Consider the following 22,095-nt stretch of genomic DNA (forward strand, 5'->3'; position numbering starts at 1 on the left):
AGTGCACTAAGATATTTGCACCAGAAACTAAACCAAAAATACTAATTATTGTTTTGCACTTTCTGATCTCATCTGACAGAGAGGAGCTTTTGTCACAGGACTGAAGCAACAAGGTGACATAGTGAGAGCATGTGACACGTCGTCATGAGTCTCATGTGAGAGGGCCGGCAGATCCTCCAATACGTTGCACTTGATTTGTGCCTGATGGTCTCATTTTCCACTTTGTCTGTAGATCCTGCAGGTGTCACTATTAACCAGTTCTAAATATTAAAGTATTCAGACTAGACCAAATAAAAACAGCAGGTTTTCTGTTTTGCTTTTGTGCTGTAAGGATGAACCTGACTTGACCTGAAGTGGACATATTGATGGTTAAAATCTATGAGCCGCTCATCTCACACATCATCAGTATTTTTTTTTACGTGCTAAAACTGATGGCAGGGTTCAGTTTGTGGCACCAGGACACGAGCAGGAGAGATTTGTGAAATCTTGACCGTTTTTTTCCCCCCTTGTGTTGCAGGGAATTGACTTTGCCAGCTTCACAGGCTACATGTTTCTTGGAATATGCCTCGTCCTCCTCACCTCATTCCCTTTCCTCAGGATGCTCTACTGGAACAAAAAACTGTACAACAAAGAGTCCATTGAAATAGTTGGTGAGTCACTCATTTGGACCACAAAGATGGTTTGATGGGCACTGAGCTGAGGGCACAAACCTGAAAGGAACGCTGCTGCCCTTGTGTTTCCGCAGCAGCTTTGACTGTAAAACTGTAAAAAAAAAAAAACCAAAAAAAAAAAAAAAACAATTCAGCTTTTAGTCTGGTTTAGGTTTGTTTTTTCTTCAGCATTTGTGACGAACTACTGGATGTCATTATGAGCGGTTTGCATAAGAGAAAGTATTTTTTATGTCACAGATAGCAGATCATTTTTTATTTTTATTTTTTTAAGTTTACAGTTTATTAACACGTTTCTTAAATGTTTTGACTGTTAAGTTCAATGTATCTACAGACCAACACAAATAAGTTAAATTGTGAAGGGGAAGGAAAATAGTTCATGTTCTTTAGATAATCTTTTTCTCGGTACATTTGTATTGAGCACTACTAAGCTTTGCATAAGCACTCTGTCACAAGTACAGAGTCGCACTGCCTCATCATGTTTCTACTCAATAACAGTAAGACAGAAAGCAGTCGTCCAAGAAATTACTCAAGTATGAAAGTATTTTTGTAAAAATGCTACTTGAGTACCAACCGATCGAAACATCAGATTTTGTGTTTTTATATTATATTGTCTTGCAGATAAGAACGCAAAGTTATCTGCAAATTATGGTAATTAAATGATTGAACCAAATAATACAAATAACATAATTACAAAAAATATATATACAGGAGGAAAAACACAATATATAAAACTCATAAAGCTGATGCAGAATGTATTGGATATGTAAAGCACTTTCAGGCACAATATGATCCACAAATGATTCAGTCAGAACAACAAAACCTGAAAACAGGAAGTCTCACTTCAACTTGAAAGGCATGAATCTATCTAGCACTTCTCTAATCATTTTCACCGCCTAAAGTGTTTTACACCAGAGCCTCATCCGACATTTACACACCGACATGTTGGTCGGCGGTGGGCAACTTGGGAGAATGTTGATTCATGACGCGTGTCAGGAGGACGCTGGAATCAAACCTACAACCTTCCGATTGCGAGACGACAACTCCACCCATGTTCACGTCTGGTACATTTATAACTAAAACATGTTTAAGTACGGTTTAGTAAATCTACTCCTAAAAGTAATTTTTCTTTTCCAAAGCGTTACTCAAGTAAATAGAATTAATGAAACTAGTCACTCCCCGAAATAAGATCTAATTTGTGATTGCAGTGCTACGAACTTTGAAAAGCGTTCTAGATGTAATTTTAAAAATCATCTTCCAATCTCATGAAAAAGAAGCAGCGGTCCATCAGTCCCTCTTGCTGGCACTGACAAACGATTCGCTCGTCCTGCAGGCTGTAATCGGCACGTAACTCGCCTCTCTTATTGTCCTGCTGTCTGAAGAACAACTCCTCTAATGCGCTGCGCCGGACTTGTTTTTATGTCTCCTTTTAATTATCTGGCAGCGGAGAAGAAAGATGCGCTCGCCCATCCCTGAAGACCTGGTGTCCGGTGTCAGAGGAAGCTCATTTAAAAGGAATTAGGAGCACAGAGTATATTAGCTTTGGAGGATGATTTTGTCTTCCATCCAGGAATCTATATTTTCTTGTGCCGTAATCCTCTTCATTCAAGGCCCTGTGGACTTACATAATGGGGACACTAATAAAACAGACATTTGTGGGAGACTCTTTTTTTCTATTCTTTCTTGTTTTGAGAAAGTCCCACCAGGGGATCATTAAAGCGGAGACCACCAGGCTTTCCTGTGGTCACCCCAGCTCTCTCATTAAAGGAGAAGCAGGCCGACTGTTTGCTGCCACACTGAGCTAAAAGAAGCCGTTCCCACTCATGAGGGGCCCGTCCCGTTCGGACCCGATAACCCATCTGTAAATCCCAACCCTGTGGACTCTCCCGCTTCTCAGCCAGCTTGACGTGCAGCATGTGGGTAAATCAGCTCTGGCCCCCCTGCCACTCCTGGTAATTGTGTGGATTTGCTTACAGGAAAGTCAGTTTTTTTTTTTTTTCTTTTTAAACTCCTCCACTTAGTTCCTGTTTAGGTCACCTAGCAACCTTCTAAAAAAAGATGGCTCCCACTGATGTTCGCACAAGAGTCCAGCATCCTCAGGCTGTATCTCTGTTTCAGGCACTGGCTGTCCCTGGGCTGGTCAATATGCTGCATTAGTCCCTCTGTTGGGGACAGTGTAACATATTGACCACCAGTGTCTTCTCATTCAGTCTCAGCTGTCAGCCCTTTTGCCCTGTGAATGTCCTGAACTTTATGGCTGTGCTGCTGTGGAGGCCCAGCAGAAACGCAAACCGTGAAAAATTCAAGTCGGTTCCAGCTCTGCTGAAGACAGAATCCTGGTCCTCGAAGATGAATCTTTACATATTTAACGCGTCATTTAATCAGAGTTCCAGCCGAATGAAGCTTTAAACAAGTACAGAGCCTTCATGATGTGCTGCAAAAGGCGTCGCGAAACAAGAAATTGAATTGCATTTAGAATTTCAGTGACTGATTTAAGACTTCCACAGAACGAGTTAGAGACAAAGTACTTCATTTTTCATTTTTCAAAAAAAGAAACAGAAGAAACATCCAATAATTACAACAGATTGAGATAACATGTATAGCAGATTTCATTGCCACTCCAGAGTGTTAATATAACTTGCAGTCAGCGGAAAAGAATTGGAAGAGCTAATTATTTATTTACATTTTATACCTTCAAGATAGTTGGATATTTTTAATCTAATATCTTTCATTTATTAATTTTTGGTGCTTTTGGTCCTCTGTACTTCTCTGCAGGAGTTGTGCATTGATGCCTTTGTGTGTTTTGCCTCCCCTAAACACGTCTGTTTGTCCTTTAACTCCAGAGCTGAAGCATGAGATCCTGGTCTGGAGGCAAACGGCTCAGCGCATTAACCCGGCCAGCCGGGAGGAGACAGCTGTGAAATGCCTTCTGATGCAAAAAGTGCTCAACCTGGAAAATCTGCTGCGCAAGATGATGAAAACCTTCCAGAGGTTAAACGAAAAGCCCACACTGCTCTTCTGTGTCACTCTCAAAACTGCATGCGTCGCATATCGTTGCACTCGTCTTTTTTGTCCGTACTTCCAAAAACAAACCCAAACGTATCTCATTTCAAAGTTTCACACATCCATCAAATAAACATCAAATGTATGTTCTGCCAGTATGGCACTCCATTGTTTAATTTTTTTTCTCTAGATTAATGCGACTTCTGTTATGTTTTTCAAACAGACAAATTTCTCAGGAGGATAAAAACTGGGAGCAAAACATTCAGGAGCTGCAGAAGAAGGTGGCGTCTTGATTTTTCCTTCAGAAATATTTCTCTCTCTGCATTGATGCTATCTGAGTAATGTCGTGGGCTGAGTCTTTGAGAGTTCACTTGAGACAAATACCATCAGATTTGTGATAAAAATCACTTTTTCAAGAGCCAAGGAAAATATGCATTATATATGTACATTTATAAATATATATATATTTTTTTACTCCACAGCACAGAATAACAGACACGGTTCTGTTGGTGAAGTGTGCCTCCGTCCTTGGTGTGGTGATCTTCATGTTCTTTCTCAACTCCTTTGTTCCCAGCATTCATCTGGAGCTGGGTAAGTGCTGCTCTGTCTTCATCAGGCCGACTCTCGCCTTTACTGACAAGTTCTACCACAATGTCAACTTGGTTATATTTTCTTTTCGAACCATAATCCTGCGGAGCGTGATTCCTAACATGCTTCAGGATGAGATGTTACAAAAGGCTACTTTGAAATATAATTTCATGTTGAGCCCTCTGTGTATTCAAACACACTTTCAGATGCGATATGTGTGGTCAGCCAATCACACGACAGGAGCGCACTCTGGCATCTGAATGTGGTGAAGATGACTTCCTCGAACTTAAACTGAATGTGTTTAGTATTATTCAGAGAATGGTCCCATTTAAAGACAGAGGACAATTTTCAGACTTTGAGTAACACAATTTTTGATACGGAGGATAACGCGCTGTGAGAGAGGAAACGGTCATTTTCATAGAGGCTTCAACATACTTGAATAAATCAGAGATTAGAAAGGCAGTTTAAAATAGTTACGTTTCAGAATAATTTTAATTAAACTATGCAGCCCACTAAGCGTATTTGTTTCTAAACTGCACTCAAATTAGAAACGGGCTAAACGGGTCGACCGGATGAGGGTTTGTCAAATTCTTAAGCACCTTTCTGAGTCAGACCTTCATAAATAAACCTCTTTTAATGAGTTTATCAAAGGCATGTTTTCATCACAACCACTTGAAAAGATTAAAGCTTAATGAGTCAACGTGGCTCCTTAGCCAAGTTGACTCATTTTTTACTTCTGTTTGATATGTGCATGATTGTGATCACCAGTGTTTTGGGTCATTATTGCAGCTATTGCAGAGCTTAGAGTTAGCGTAGCAACACGCCTGTCGGGTTCTAAGGTTGAGTAAGGAAATGACTCATCACTCAGTCAAAATACAGCCATTGTAGTTTCCATGAAGTTGATGAAACTGTTTGAGGCGTAGAAAGTGGAAATCCTCCATAAAAATGAACATCAATATGAACATATTGTTTTAATTCCAGCTGCAAGTCTTACACAGTACGTCTCTGTGAACTTTTTTTTATTATTATTAACTCTTCAACGTTGCTCATCTAGAGAGTAAAATTTTGCCCACGCCAGTCACACGTTTCCAGAGATAATAAAAGATTTCACACAGAAAGCGCACCGAAAGCAAACCAGAATGTCGCCGTTGAGAGACTCTGTTTGATTTAGTTCTGGACTTTGACTGGGCCATTCCTTGCTAAACCAGTCCCATTTCGCACGGCTGCATGTTAAAGACTGTTGCATTGCTAGAGAGATCTGTTCCAGCCACGAAAAGGTGAGCACTTCCTGATGTTGTTGAAAAACCTCCCCACACCATGACGCTGCCACCACCATGCTTCCCAGGGTAATGAGCAAGACAAAACAGTGTGTGTGGTGCTACTAAAAAAAAACTTTTGCCAGACTCAAAATTTATTTTTACTTGTGTATATGTTAATATTATTAATCAGTGTCTGTCATGGTCCTGCAAACATCATCCAAGACAAAAATGAACTTTGTGTTCTCCATTAAACCAACACAAATATGCTCCTGCTTTTAGCTATACGCGTTTTTCTGCTGCTGTGTTTGCCGTCAGGTGTGTGTGTCTGTCTCAGCGGCCGCGCCGACTTAATTACAGCCACCGTCTGGGTGACATCCATCAAACCGGAGCGACCCCACCGCACTGCGTGTGCTGTTGCACCTGGAGGGGAGCCGGCGCCCGTTCAAAACACACATCGCTCATTGAAGGCGCGCCGCCGGTCGGAGTCAGGGTTGACTGCAGCTGCAGGTCGGCCCGGCCTGATCATTCCTTCAGAATCAAGTCTCATTAAAATGTCATTAGCTTGACTTGTTAGGATTTAATTGCTGCTCGATTGTTCACCAAGTGATCCGACTCTGCTGCGGCGAGTCGGATCTACTGTAGTTGGGGCGAAAAAAAACAACTTTTTATCTTTATTTTTATAGACGACACTTTGGTTTTTTCATTAAAGGTGAAGGGTTATGGAAAATTGACTTTTTTGAGTCATAGTGTTACTTAAGCATTGTATGCTTTGTATTGATATGGTGCAGGGTTTTTTTCCCCCTTAAATAATCCAAAGTGATGATATAAAAAAATAGGTTATATAATTTTGAGTTAGCTTTCCAGCATGTTTTGTTGACTAGCTTTACTTTTGAACTTTGAACTGCAGCTTCACTGACTGGCACGGCCTGCAGACGCAGTGGGCAGCTGGTCCAGGCCGTCTGCCCAGCATTAAATGGCAGGTGGACAATGCTACCGCTAGTTGCTGGATGTGACATTTAGCTGCTATTAGGAGTTAATTGGAGACGAAAACAGCGCTGGTGTTTCAGGTAAACAGTGGTCGTCAGGATAATTCATTCAATCATTTGCCATTACACAATTTCCTCTGACATTTTCACTGGAACTCTCTGCCTTTGCGAGACATTTGGAGTCAAAAGAAACATTTTGTCCCTTATGCCGTTGAACTGAGGCAGTGACTAACAGCTCTGGCTCACCAAGGCTGATTCTTGTGAAAATGCCTTAAAGTACCATTGGGTTTTTACATTCTGCACAGTATTAACTATGTCCCCTCTGTCCTCACTCAGTAACTTTCTCAGTTTGTCCTCCACTTCTCTACGTCCCTTCAGTTGTGAAAGCCGTTCCCAAAGGTTTGAGCCAGGCCAATTATTGCCGCTCACCTGTTTAATCAAATTTTCTCCGAGTGGAAGCACATCCATTCCTCTCTCTCAATCTATTGGCACCAGCTCATGTGCTCCAGCTTAGAAAATGTTGGTGTTGTTTGTTTGTTTGTTTTTTTTAATCAGAATGAGTTCGCATTGCATGAAGGAAGTAATTTATGCAGCGTAACTTGCAAGAATTTCAAAACTATGGCGACATTCTGGTTTGCTTTCGGTGCGCTTTCTGTGTGAAACCTTTTATTATCTCTGGAAACGTGTGAATACAGGAACCAAAGGACAGATACATGTGTATGTTTAAAACAATTTGTTTCAATAGCAACGTTTCTCTTGTGATCGGATATTTACGTTTCATTGCACAAACCACAAACTTCATTGGTTTCAAGATTTCAACCTACAATTCCAACCTAATTTTCTCATTTAAAAAAAAAAGAACAAATTAGACACTCTCTGTCTGAACTAACCGAACTTGGACTGTTTTGCAAAGATGAACTGGCGACTGCTTCAGTCTGGAGACCAACTCAGTAGTCCAAGTAGGACCACTAAGACATGCAGCTCTTGCCGTAGCAACACGTGGTTCTGCAAAGTATTGACTCTGCAGGGCTGAAAGCAGAGCATCTCACTTTATGTTGCTTCGCTAACTAAAATCCCAGTTAACCTAATTGGTTAGATTAATTGGGTTAATCTGTAACCTCAAACCTGATATTTGAGGTTACAGCTGGAAAAAGTCTAACAGGTCTGAATATATTTAGAATCTACACTCTTATCATGAATTTCAAACTAAAATTGGTCTCGGATGGAGATTATGTCAGCTACAGATGATGATCAGGTGACGTTTCCTTTCCTCTCTCTCTCAGGTTGGATCGCCATCCTGGGGGCCCTCTGGCTCTTAGTTCTGGCCGACGTCCAGGACTTTGAGATCATCCTGCACCGGGTGGAGTGGGCCACTCTGCTGTTCTTCGCGGGCCTCTTCGTTTTAATGGAGGTGGTGACCGCGCAGTCCTCATGTGTGACACTTAATAAAAAGAGCGTGTCTTTGTTAATCCAAAGAGGGGAGCAAACATTAACACCTAAGAAAAAAAAAATCTTAAACAGCCTCACCTGATGATAAAAGAAAGCGCCTCATAAGTTAGCTTAGCCACACTGACAGCCCGCTTGGGTGTGACCTAAATGCAGTTTGGCAGTGAATTCACATTGTGAAAAGTAATTACCTTTTTCTCCACCGACCGGCTGCACTGTGTAGGGAAAGGAAAAGGTTGTCGACACAACGGGATCTATTTTTGCTTTTCTTTTCTGCCTTTTCAACTCTTGGTTGAAAAGGCAAGAGTTTTCTATTTGTTGGAATCATTGAAGTTTGTATAGTGTTAGACAACCATCTCCCACAAGACCACCTTCCATATATATATATATATATATATATATATATATATATATATATATATATACATTTAGATCTCAGTGTCAGGTATGATAACAAGAATGCTTTTATCTCCTTCTGATTAATTTCTGCTAAATAGAAGCCAAATTGCTTTTCTTCTCTTTCTTCTCACCTCTAAGTAATTTTCTGATGTTTTTTTCCTCTCTGCCTTCCTCATTATTGATCAACTTTTCATTTTTCAGGCTTTAGCCCAGCTGCAGCTTATCGACTATATTGGAGAGCAGACGGCGCTGCTGATAAAAGTGAGTCCTTCCTTCTCGATTCGCAGCCTGGGCCGTTGTGGCTCAGGTATCTGTTCGGCTGGCATAACTGATAATTGGGCACAGGTGACTTGATATTGCATTTTTATGCATATTGATCCTTTGGCTCCACACAAGCTCCGAATTCAATTATTTTGTTTACGTCTTTCCCGCTCCTGCCGGCGGTTGGCCGAGCTCGCTGGTCATTTTCACCCATATTCTTGAGGTGCGAGCGAGTTGTCTCTTAGCGGGGAATTGAACCAGTAATGGGGACGTCAGCCCACGTTTAGACACCGGTCCTGTCTGAGGCCAATAATCACACATGACAGGCGGTGTGCTGTTGTGGGTCCTTAAGTTGGTGAGTTTGCCCTGACGATGGACAGCGTGCCAGGTAGAGCCGCACCGTCTCTCTATCATGGCCCAACTGCAGGCAAAGGGAAAAACAGAAATAGTTTCTTTTGATCCTGTTGAAGGTGGGAGAGAAAAGAGAAGCTCAAGAGGATTCAAACCAGAGACCTTCTCAGACTTGAACGTCTGCTGCTCAAGTCCTAAACATACGGGGTGGGCGATATAGACTGAAAGTTTTATCGCGATATCTTGTAGTACTATTGTGATAAAGATAAAAGTGACCATAAGAACTATTTATTGCTTCTCCTTTCTGTAATTGCATGGCAGTGATGGCATGTCACAAATAACACTCTTTAGAAACATTCCTATTCGTGCTACTTATTTCAAAGCGGCATTTTTGCTGTAGAGCTGCTTCCGTACAACAATAAATGAAACACTTTGCAATGACGGCACTTTGAAAAGTGTAATGTTTCAGTCATTGAGGTTTGTGTTTTTATTATGCAAAGCACTTTGAACTTTGATTTGATTCAGTCACAAAACGGAGTGAGATGTGCATCACCAAATTGTACGCAGTAACTACATTTAGTGAATTTTTGTTTTTAATTAATACAAATTTTTTTTAATCATTATTGATATGTTCTTTGGACAAACAGTGGAGAAAATAGTCAAACTAACTATCCCATCAATATGGACAGTTTTGGAAGGTTTTAAGCATCATTTTTGGAAACGATGATATTATGATCACAATAAATCTGAATTCCTATCATACTACGAAATGTATTGTGGTAAATAATAAACAATGTGATAAATGCCCACCTCTTCCTGGATGTTATCTAGATTACCACACTTTTCATCCCTCCCATTGTACATAGGAGTTTTGTTTGTTTTCAAGCTCTTCTCTTGCAAAGTTTTTTCTTGGACTTTTGCTGCTTTTTCTCTCATTCTTGTCCTGCTTTCGTAAAAGCAATATTCTTAAATGTTCTTAAAAAAAAAAACAAACAAACAAGCATTTTAACGCGAAGCCAAAATACTAGAAAAGTTCATGCTTCAGTAAATGTATTCAGATTGTGTCTCAGAGCTTCAGGATGTTTTTTTTATTATTATTTATTTTTATTAACATGTATTAGCATAACTGCTAATGATCTAAAATTGATTAGTGCACTCAAATGAGTTTATTTTACATTGGAAAAACCCAGAATTTGCAGCTGGCATTTTAATATTCAGCTGCTGTCCAATGAAAAGTGTGAATGTTTCGGGGCTAATCTGCTGCCGTTTCAGGATCCAAACATTAAATAGCATCAGCTTAAATGCAGACAACTGGAAGAGCCTATTTGGTTTAATTAGTTCCCAGACTGGCTGATGTGGGAACACCATGAACTGTACTGGTTGTGCGTCGCTCTGATTTGTTTCCCCTCCCAGGCGGTGCCAGAGGACCAGCGCCTGGCTGTGGCCATCATCCTAGTGATGTGGGTCTCCGCTCTGGCTTCTTCTCTCATCGACAACATTCCCTTCACTGCCACCATGGTAGGCCTGGTCAGACTCACTGCTCGCCCAATCGGCTAAAAACAGTAAATGTTTCAATTCAAAGATAAAGCTTTGTAGGTTGACATGAAGAAATCTTAAGTTTGAAATTGTGAGAAATATCAAATCAAGCTGGTTTTGTCTTACAGATGTTTTTTTTTTTGCTTTTCTGAAAACTGAAACTAAACCACAAAAGACATCTTTGCTTTTTCTCTTGCATCGTTTCCTGCTTTGCCACAACGTGAACAGTAAACGTCCGAGCAGTTTTGTTGAAAGATACAGCAGAACATTTCCAAGGACACCTGGTGGAGCACAATAAAAGACAATGAATCCTTTCATGTGAACAGACCTTCAATGTCCCTCAATACGTTACGATCACAAACTGGAATCGAGAAAACCTTCAACGTTACCGTTTAGCTTTGTTGATGAAGTTCTACTAAAGAAAACACATTTTGCATCATTTACACTTTGAACGTTTTCTTTAAATACCTGATTTCTACTAGAAATAAAATGATTTGCATAAAAATACTCACAAATATATATCATTCTTAATTCATCCGCAAGTAAATAAATATGTCAACAGAAACGTAATTATTGAGAATTATGTAAAATTAACTTTTCTGAACTTCACATCTTGTAGTAATATTATTCTCTCATCAAAAACATGCCTTGAGTGTTGCCTTTCATCTCCCATGGCAACAACTCATCTGTGCAAAACCCTTGGTGAAACGGAGCGCTGACTTTGACGACTCCTCCTTGGACCTGCATGCAGTTTCAAAGCTCCCCCAGAGCTCCTTCAGACTAGCCAGCAGCAATTAGCAAACACCTGGTGGTACGCATCATACAAACTACCGCTCAGTGAAATGCTGATGAAAATCTTTTTAAAGGGTTGCTAGAGGAGCCATGTTGTGATGGCTCCCCAAAGGTGGAGTTTCAGAAATAGCAGGAAATTTTAAAGAGACAGAGGCCCAATTTTAAGGTGTTAAATCAGGAAGTGAAACTTTAGTCATATTTGATATATATTACATTTTTATAACAATGGAAGGTAACACAATTACTTGACCGTTCTGAGGAAGAGCACTATGTGCCTGGAAAAATATATAATGCAGCTTCTTTAAACAGAGTATTAGCTTCTTATTTCAGAAAAAAACAGTTGTCTGTTTTATTAATTAAAACCTATGTATTGTATATTTTAGTGATTTTAAATGTACGTCTGATTCTCCCAGATCCCAGTTCTCATCAACCTGAGTCAGGATGCGGACGTCAACCTCCCTGTGAAGCCTCTCATCTTCGCCTTGGCGATGGGGGCCTGCCTCGGTGGTGAGTTATCAATCTTTAATAGGAATAGGAGCGTGTGTGGTTCGGGGTGACACACCACCCAGACAGCGGGGGACAGTTTGATCCCCTTCCTCAAAGGTGTGGATCTATAAGACTGGCCTCTGGCATCAGACGCTTTAGGCGACAGCCACAGTTTCAGCAGCTGTGCTTCTTCCCTGGGAAGGCAGGGTTGTTTTTTTATTATTATTATTATTTTCATTTTTCAGAGAGAGGCTTCAAGGTCCTCAAAGTACAGCTGCTTCAGGCTCTGCTGCGCCAGGCGTTGGGCCCTTCGTAGCAGTGGCGCTCTGTTAGGGTGGGCAGCACAAACAGAAGGGGCTGTCAGAGTGTTTGAGTTTAATCAACTGCAGTATGACAGATTTTGATGGAGCTGCTGTCCACTTCCAGTCCCGCTCCAGCACCTTTTGGACACCAACACACTGGAGTCACTCACTGACTGAATCAATCGAGAGAACATCAGTTTTTAACATCAATGAATTTTAAAGACAGTGATTAGCTATTGAAGGTAGAGACAGTGGAAAACTGAACCAGAACTGCAAGCAGTTATCAACATGTTCCAAGTCCTTCCCAGCAAGTCAACAGGATATTTGAGATGCACATAATTGATTTACATTGTTTTGTTTCCTGGTGTTAAAACACAAATAGAGTCTGGTACAACAACAAAAAAATGGAAGATTATATTGTCCAGCCCTATGCCGTGTGGGTGTCAACCAGTTTGCCAGATTCATGTTGGTGGTTCGTTGGCAACACCAGAGGTTCAGTTTTTGCTCAAATGTTTGCATGAAAGAAGATGAAATATTCTAACATTTAATGTATAACTCTGCATAAATTGGACAAAAAATACTACAAAATTTAAACTTATGCATCCGAATGTTGTCATTGTAGGATCACCTCAGCTTGACAAAAAGGAGTGTGTAAATGAATGACTTTAAAAGCTCTGATGTTCCTGGCTGCATGCAAGCTTCTGACCGGAGCGGCGCGTCGTTTCAAAAAACGTAATTGTGCATCCAGAGCCAAAAGCTTCTATGGTTCCTGTCCAGCTACTCTAATGACAGACATGAGCGCCACTGAATGATCGCTACAGGAGAAAACATCGACGTGTAGATGGAGCTGAGCATCATCATGTCCACTCGCTCGCTTGTCCTCTTGAAATCTGTGACATTTAAAGGACGCATGACACATTATGTTATTGACGAACTGAAAACGTTTTCATCATCTTAACCCTCTTCCAGCAGACTTAAAAACGGCAGGTTGAGTCCAAACAACAGAAAGATTTTGCCTCGGAGACGCGTGTCATTACTGAATAACATTTAAGATGAGGACCCCTGAAAGAGGATGCACCATTTTCTTTAATAAAAACGCAACCTGAGAGACGCTCGTCTTGTTTTCTTGCTTTGCCCTTTAACTTTTGAAAGGGAACTTTTGATTGTGCTTTGACTTTTTCAAGGAGAAATATGTTAAATGTACCTTTGATTTATTTATTTTTGTGACGATCCTTTCAGGAAACGGCACGTTGATCGGGGCGTCAGCCAACGTCGTGTGTGCAGGCATCGCCGAGCAGCATGGATATGGATTTTCCTTTGTGGAGTTCTTCAAGTAAGCTTTTCTCCTTTGACAACCTGATCCTGTGCATGAAAAGTTGCTTTTTATGCACAGGATCATGTTTGGGAACGCTGTGCCACGGGCCACTCTGCCTGAAGGAAGTACTTACACATTAATATCTGTCATATGTCGGAGTGCGAAGTGCCAACAATGTGCAGAAGCTGCAGTCTTTCCCAAATATGATATTTCAATGGCTGAGTCCGCCGAGAGTCATTCCTACATTTTACAAAATAACTTTTCCAATTCTTATCATATTGTAATTCCAAACTTCAAGCTAATGTGTTGCTGTTTTATTTGATTGAACCACGCAAACAAAAACAAGCAACTGCAGCTTCTGCACAATGTGTTTGGATTCCTCTGCATGCAGCAAACTCTCTTTCTCGTTGCCTAATTTGATGTTTTGAAAATAAATTTGCCTCATGAAAATACACCGATTTTTAAAAACTTTATTTTTCCTATAAAGAGTTTTGGCTCTACTCGGTTGAGGTTATTGATCTTATTTTTTGGCCGTATCGAAATTGGTTTATTTTGCAAAACTGCATAACACGAGTCATGTGATCAACAAGTGGACGTTTCCACTGCGCAAACCACGAAGAAGAAGATGATAGGAAGTAGTTGGAGAATCGCGGACATGTTTTTTACCGACTTACTGTATAAACAAGCTGATTCATGTGTGACATTAATGTCTTATTTGAAGGAAACACCGCAAGTGTGAAATTGCGTCTTCTTCACGTAGTTCTTCAAAGCAGAGTGAACGGAGATATCAACTGGGTTCTTTGCTGTACTTCAAGGAGTTTATGAAACTGCAGTATCGTTCAGGAAAGAAGTCCACAAAACGTGAAGTCAGACTCGCTTTAGGCTTGCTGTGAGAGCTCGCTGATGGTTGCAATAAAAAACAAAATGCCATTTTATCTGAAGCAGGCTGCCTCCCCAGGTTCCACCTGCTCACTAATAATTTCCTCTCCAGTGATGTAACAGCCAGACATACCTGCAGTTTGCCCGTTAGAGAAACAGAGGCGGTCAGCAACGATGAAAGGTTGATAAATACGAGTCTGATTAGGCCTAACATGCAACCGTTTGAAATATTTTAAGAGTTTGACTTAAAACGCTCGGAGTAATGATGAGAAGTGACAGACAGTGATGTGGTGGCTGGAGTAAGACTTTTCAAAACTGTGATGCTTCTATTAAAGAATTTCTTCAGAATTTGTGCAATTTTATGGATGAAGGAAACACAGCTACTGTTGCCCTAAGTACCTCAAATCATTTCATGCTGAACATGTTTACACATTGTTTAACTTCCTGTTCATTTAGTTTTTCAGTGACAGTAAAGCCAATTATATCGCAAGTACTACACATGCCACCTGTGTTTTAGGTGAACTGTTTGCATACACACACACACACACACACACACACACACCACACACAACACACCACGCACACACACACACACACACACACACACACGCGCGCACGCACACACGCACGCACGCACACACACACACACACATACTGCCTTACTGTGCCTTACACATAGGAACAGCCATCTGCTTTGAATCTCATTGATAGTGATAAAAACGTGGGAGCTGTCAGTTCGACTTCCCCCTCTCTTGTAGTCGTGTTTACAGTGGCTAGATTGAAGCACTGCCCTTGGCTGCAGCGCTGCCTGTAATTGGCCGTCTGCAGTGAGGGTCACAGCTGCTTGGGTTTGGGGTGTTGGGGGAGAGAAGTGTGTCTGAGCCTCCAGACAGCTGGGACTAACTAGTACAGTATCAGGTGGTTGAGCCGAGGGGCCAGATGAGCCCAGGAGGATGTAGATGCCTCTTTGATGGGTCATCACAAAGGAAGCTGAACGACTCTCAGTAGCTCAGATCCTCTTTTAGTTGCTTATTTCATGCCTTTGTTGTTATTTTTCATCTCCATCAAAACTGCGAAACAGTGAAAGCATCAGCTGTGTGTGTAGCTTATACTCCAGTTGGAAGGGAAGTGACTACGGAGCCACCCAGTTGCTAAAAGTGTTTGGTTATCCAGTAAAATACGTGTAAGGCAGGTTGAATGGACGTCTTGATCGCAGCACAATCTGCTCATCTGCGCATGTGCTGAAGAAATACTTCTGGATTATTCCTGAAACTTACATCAACAAAGTGTAACATATTTATTTATTATTTATTATAGCGTTTTGATTCCACAACAAGTAGTATTACTTATCGTAGTAATACTACTTGGAGAAATTATAGATTCAACACATTTGAACAAAATTGGTATCAAACGTTTGTGCTACGTTGTGCTGGTTTGTGCAGCAGAAATTTTTGATTGTGCAGGTTTAGTTTTGAAGATATTAATTAAAGTTTAAAGGTCAAAAGGTCAACCAGCCCCCCACCCCCCATCCACTTTCATACAATCAAACAGAATAGGTGTCAAACAGTTTGGTTATTTTTGTTGTGGTCTGTGCAGCTATGATTCTAAAGATATCAAGAAAAATGTTTCTAGTTTCTAGAGGTCATCAAAGGTCAATGGACATCAGTTCTTTTATAAACAGTTTATGCTAGTTTGTGCACTGATTTGAAGTCGTGAAAATAAGTGTTGATGATGACTGTCGATCATGAAATTCAGATAGTAACAGCAGACTAGAAAGTTAGCACACGTTTTGCTCTAGTCCTGTTGTCAGTACAGTCTGGGGCCGTTCTCCTACCAGGAGCGGCTCTGGAGCAGAGCATGTCGGCCATTATCTCCGTCACGCAGCTTCCACGGTGAAAGCGAGCGCATCCCTCGGGTTTATCTGAAGAGAGCTTTTCAGATTGCATCAGGACTTTCAAAGAGCTCCCCTCAAATGCAATTAAGTCAGCGTGTGAGTACGCAAGGCAGAAAGGAGAGTTTTCAGACAAGGTGAACCGGGTTCCTCTCTGTGCCGGTATTATGGCAACTACCAACTACCCCCCCCCCCACACCCACACACCCCACCCCTCCCACCCTCCTGCTCTCTGTCCCTTCATGCTGTGCCTGTGATGAGGAAATGGCGATTGCTCAGCAGAAAAGGATCCAGTGTGCAAAGGTGACCCTCGTGTGTCTGACAGTGATACCAGCTTAGATTTCCTCCTCCATCCATCTTAACTGGACATTCGTTCCACAACCGCTGAGCTTTGACCTTGTGAGGCTGTTCCTGCTTCAACACGTCATTTTTGTTATGAAAAGAAAAACCCACATATATATGGTCCTGATGGAAGGAAGCAACAAGTTGCACAGAAGGACATATGTTATGCTATGGATCAATAAACACATTGCAGACTCTCCTGCAACAGCGGCCAGTCGCTCCTTAAAGCTACCCAACAGACAGAATAGGTGTCAAACAGTTTGGTTACTTTTGTGCTGGTTTGTGCAGAAATTTTTTTATCTGTGCAGCTATGATTCTAAAGATATCAAGAAAAATGTTTCTAGTTTCTAGAGGTCATCAAAGGTCAATGGACATCAGTTCTTTTATAAACAGTTTATGCTAGTTTGTGCACTGATTTGAAGTCGTGAAAATAAGTGTTGATGATGACTGTCAATCATGAAATTGAGATAGAAACAGCAGACTAGAAAGTTAGCACACATTTTGCTCTAGTCCTACTTTTTGTAGGACTAGAAAAGCTACCCAACATTTTAAAATGACCTTTAGGAAGCTGAGATGAGCTTTTATGGCGTTACAAGCTCATAAAAACAACCAAATACTTTGTGAAATGTTCCCCCAGAATTTTCAGAACAACTTTTTAATCCATCAAAAGTTGATAGATACAGGATAGTTCTATAAATAGTGGCACATATTTGTAGAACTATGCTACCTCAGTTCTTCAAATGCTGAAACAATTAATATTCACAAATTTTGCCAGATACTTTGCCTTCCTTTTTCTATTTAAATGAACCTCCAGCTGCTGCAGTCAGTGCTAATATGCCCCAGAGCCTCATTCGCTTTCAATTCATGAGGAAACTTGACATTTCCATGTGCATATTAAAAAGAAAAATCCATATCCATATGAATTTAAAAATAGCCACAGCAATAGGGCTATATTACTAACTTTAATTAACCTTTTGTAAATCTTCTGTTGCCTCTGCAGTTTGTTTGGCAAGCTAGCAGGAGGTATTCAAACAAAACATAAACACAATTCCTAAAACCTCCAACCTTTCTAAGCAATTTTAATATATTGAATCCTAATTGTAGAAAGAAAGAAAGAAGGAAAATACACTTCTGTACGTTCCATAGGTCTTATTCAGCTGATTAATTTCAACCACTGCAGACATTGAGTCCACAGATAAAATGTAATTTCAAGTAATAAGCTACGTGTAAAAACTATGAAAAAAATAAACATTGCATTGAGACATTACTTCCCATCATCCTGAATAAGCACAGGGGGGCAGTGGAGAGGAAGAACTCCAGTAAAAACAGGTTCAGGATGCCTTTACCGGCAGAAGCTTGAAAGCTTGTAAGACATTTAAAGGGACAGCATAATGCACATTTTTTTTTTCAGCTTTAAATCATTTTATAATGTTATTCAATCTTCCAAAACATACAGGGAGTGTTGTCTTAATTCTTCCATGCATGTTTTTGAAATCCTTCAGTCTCCCATGGCAACCATGCAAACCCCTGGGTGGATCTACTTTTGTCTTTGAGGATGAAATTCCTCCTCTGAGCTGCAGCTTCCAAGCTTCTGCCTGAAAAAGCAGCCCTCTGACAATGAACTCCTTCAGACTAGCCAGCAGCAATCAGCAAACACCTGGTGGAACTGAGCATCTGCTGAGCTCCTTAAACGAGCTACTTCTCAGAGAAACGCTGGTAAAAACGTTCTGAAAGGATTAATAGAGGAGAGATGTTGTGATGACTTCTTGAAGGCGGAGTTTCAGAAAGAGCAGAAGCTTCTTAAAGAGACAGAGGCCCAATTATAAGGCATTGAATTATAAAGTAAGTCATATTTGATGTATATAGCATTTTTATAATAGCTGAAGGTAACAGTTACTTGATTGTGTTATAAAAGGTCACAATTTGCCTGGAAAACACATAATACTGATCCTTTCAAACGTCAGCATGTGGAGTTAAGATCATATGCTAACATTAAAACATTTATATTCGCATCCCTGCCAAAGTTTGGACATTAGGCATTTCCTAATAAACTTTTATATTAATACACAAACAAATGAATATAATTGCTTCTCATTCCTGGTGAAACATTTCTACTGTTTCTATTTAATCCAAGGTTATCTCTGCTTTGTTGTTAGCATATTCAGCAAACAGACGAGCATGCATAGATGCTTCCTGCCATTTCCATCACCTCATGTAAGCCATTACTAACTGGGCTGCAGGTAAAGATTTTAATTGACTAAAATCTGCATAAGCATTATGCATGTCCCCTACTATTCATGCTGTTCTTATCACACGCAGGACAAATGGACTACGAAGTTGTGTTTATGTTGATAGTTGTGTCCATGTTAGAAATATTCCTCATCAGAATAATTTGGGATGCATATTTTTAAAGTCTGTCAAACATCATAAATTTACCGAGCTCATTAGAAATAGGAACAATTATTTTACGTTGCATCAGTTTGGTTAGGGAGACTGGCAACATGGCTGCTTTCGTTTAAAGTCACGACGTTTAATTACTGACATATAAAATGTAAGTTTGTGAGGTTTCTTTGGGGTTTTGTTTTCTGTCCTCCAATACTGATCTGTGTCACAGGCTGGAGGCAACCAGACTCCTGGCCCTGAAAGCAGCCATGTGTTCATCTAGGACATGGTCCACATCCAAATGAGAAACCATCTGCAGCGCTTCAGCTTCATGTGAGACCGAGGACGCTAATTCAGAAATAACAATCGACACCAGCTTCAGTTGGGCAATAAAATAACTGCGAGTTATCCTCCTGCGTGGATTAAACGGGATTTGATTTTCAAAGATGTGGTTTGTGTTTAACAAGATGGTGGAGAGCGGAGCAGCGTTGAGACTGCTTTCACAATTTCCACTCTGACTGGATTATGTTTAGCGATCAAAAGCACCATTGAAGGCTAAACAGGACTGAACCTGACACAGTCTGGCACTCGGCCCATCTCTTCTAATCAGCAGCTTTTACGTTCCTGAGACCTTTGATGACTTTGGTTATTCTGCTTTTTCGCCTATCAAGTCACAGAACTTGCAACGCGAAATTATTTGCCACCCAACAGATGTTTTTCTTTTGCTTTTTTGGCACACAAAAAAGACATAACAGACACGGATCCTTCACAAATACAAATTACGGTTCCTTTTCTTTATTAATAGTAATAATGGTAATCTAAAATAAACCCGAAATTGTATGAAAATGAGCAAAATTTTTAAATGTTTTTTAATTATGTGAACAAACTTACTCGCACGTGATTTTTCTTGCATTTTCTATTTAACGGAAACTTTGCAACTGTGGAATTGAGTTTTTTAGACGTTAGCCAACGTTAATGGAAACACGTCCACTGACAGATTCAGAATACGGAACAGTGTTGCTGTATGAATGCTTGTTTGTATGTGTTTTTCTTCTTCTTATTATTATTATTAAAAGTAATATCATACATTTTCTGGAGCGTTTAAACCACTGTACTTCCTGTCGCGTCCTCCAGGCTGGGCTTCCCCATGATGGTGATGACGTGCCTCGTCGCCATGTGCTACCTGCTGGCCACACACATCGGCCTGGGATGGAACATGTGAACCACGCCGGCCAAAGAGACGGAGTGTATTGACACACCTGTGTGTATGTGCGCATATGTGTGTGTGTGTGTGTGTGTGTGTGTGTGTGTGTGTGTGTGTGTGTGTGTGTGTGTGTGTGTGTGTGTAGCCACTCCTCTAGGAGTTGCAGCTCACTTTAAGTGTGATGCGTAAGCTGACCGACCAATCAGATTACAAGCAGAACATGAAGCACTGCAGCTATGTTTTTTTTGTTTGTTTTGTTTTTTTTAAGCGTGGGAGACGTGTGGACCATCAGGGACAGATTTACACGAGTTTTGAACAAAAGCCGACTCTGAGAGAAGCGTTTCTTGGCTGCACTTCATATCTGTATTCGTGGTGCTACGGCGTCAGAGGGAACAGCAGCTGCCTGTCTGCTGAATCTCCTTTGGAAATCTGTTTACAAAAGACGTCAAATGATTTCTTCAATCACTTATTGTAACCCATTAATGAAAGACACAGCTAGAAACTGCTGGTTGATTGTTTTTACCAATCGAAACATCTGAAAAAAGGCCCAGTTAAAGGGATTTTATACCAGTTTGTGTTTCTATTTCACTGTTACGATCCCCAAATTTTCAAAGCAATGATTCGTTTTTCTGATTTCAACACATTCTCTGATTGTGTCTGGTTATTTTAACTGTACTGATTGGTCCCTGACTGGGTCAGTCACCCCGTCAAGCTCTGGTTGTTTTCTGTATTTATTGTACGGCTCAACAACACGAACGTCTTCTGTGTTCTCTGAATAAACGTTTCAGAAGACGAATAATAAATAATTTCTGGATTTTATTTCACTCTATGTGTTTCCCTTAAGCGGATGGAGAATGATGATACAGCATGGACAAACTAATTAACGTGTGAATTTAATTGTGTTTCTTATTTAATGGAAGCATCCCAATTGCAAAATTCTGGGGTCTTTTTCTCAACATTAGCGGAATATTGTCAGTTTTGCTCATGTTTGCAAAGGAAATGCAACCAGAGACTTCCCAAAAAGTCCTGTTTATTTAATTAACTACTTGATAAATTCTGAATATATCTTCTTTCTTCAAACTCCGATTATTCAATACCAATACTGAAGGCAGAATAATATGTTTGGCATTAGCAGAGAGAGTTTGCCAAGTTTTAATGGTCACAACCAACATGCTGAAGTGAGCTGCTCAACCAACCCAAAAATGAATACATGAATTTTTATTTCAAACGTGGCACCAATTAATGAACTGGCTTTCTGATTACACAGGATTTCCTGCCAAGATGCATTATTTGACTATTTTGACTTTCAGTGTAAAATATAGATTACAAAATGTGCTTAGGAAAACAGAAGCATCTCCTTGGATGTCAAACAGAGTTTTTAAAAAGTCTGACAAATATGCACCGAGTAGCGATTCAGTTTTAAAAAATAAAGTTAAAAAACAAAGTTGTTCACACCAACCTGGAATAAGTTGAGCCAGCGACTGGTCGGAGGCAACAGGTGCTGTTGAGGATTAAATAAAAACCTGAAGTGGGGAATCCACAGAAAGTCACTCAGCAACATTCTGCTTTTCATTTCAAAGGACCGAACCAGTGAAAACCTTTCAACCAAATTTACTGTCAGAAACTTTTCTTAAAACAAACAAACCAAAATGGTTCCTTCGTTTAGCCAAATGTCTTACATGAGCAAACCCTCCACAAATCCCTAACAATACAGCGCCAGCTTGTTGGCTCCACTATTTCCTGTAAACTAAATAAGCCACTCGCATTATGGTGGCCTAAATCAATAGCTGCCCCATTAGTTCAACAATGCAGGCGGAACTAATTGTATGGTAAACAATTTGTGGACATGTGGTAATGTCTTACTTTTATGGATTTAGAGAAGTGGGTCCAGACACAAAAAAGGTTTGGCAAAATAAAGATCTTCAATAGATGGGAACAATAATTTCAGGGAGACGGAACGAAGACATTTACAGGTAGAGCTGTATTTTAAATATGATTTTAGAGC

The 22,095-nt window shown here is 40.4% G+C and overlaps 1 protein-coding gene across 1 annotated transcript in view; it reads left to right on the forward strand.

Moving 5' to 3' along the window:
• Positions 1 to 20,909, forward strand: part of oca2 (oculocutaneous albinism II) — a 39,024-nt gene extending 18,115 nt beyond the window's left edge. Inside the window, exons 15-24 of the mRNA XM_055020605.1 lie at positions 518 to 650; positions 3,512 to 3,659; positions 3,895 to 3,952; positions 4,154 to 4,262; positions 7,788 to 7,915; positions 8,551 to 8,610; positions 10,375 to 10,479; positions 11,703 to 11,796; positions 13,317 to 13,410; positions 20,021 to 20,909. Coding sequence (XP_054876580.1) covers positions 518 to 650; positions 3,512 to 3,659; positions 3,895 to 3,952; positions 4,154 to 4,262; positions 7,788 to 7,915; positions 8,551 to 8,610; positions 10,375 to 10,479; positions 11,703 to 11,796; positions 13,317 to 13,410; positions 20,021 to 20,108 — 1,017 coding nt within the window. The 3' untranslated portion in view covers positions 20,109 to 20,909. The remainder of the gene's footprint in view (positions 1 to 517; positions 651 to 3,511; positions 3,660 to 3,894; positions 3,953 to 4,153; positions 4,263 to 7,787; positions 7,916 to 8,550; positions 8,611 to 10,374; positions 10,480 to 11,702; positions 11,797 to 13,316; positions 13,411 to 20,020) is intronic.
• The last annotated feature ends 1,186 nt before the right edge of the window (positions 20,910 to 22,095 follow it).

Source organism: Poeciliopsis prolifica, unplaced genomic scaffold (genome assembly GCF_027474105.1).
Source record: "Poeciliopsis prolifica strain line A6 unplaced genomic scaffold, Auburn_PproV2 SCAFFOLD002, whole genome shotgun sequence".
NCBI lineage: Eukaryota > Metazoa > Chordata > Actinopteri > Cyprinodontiformes > Poeciliidae > Poeciliopsis > Poeciliopsis prolifica.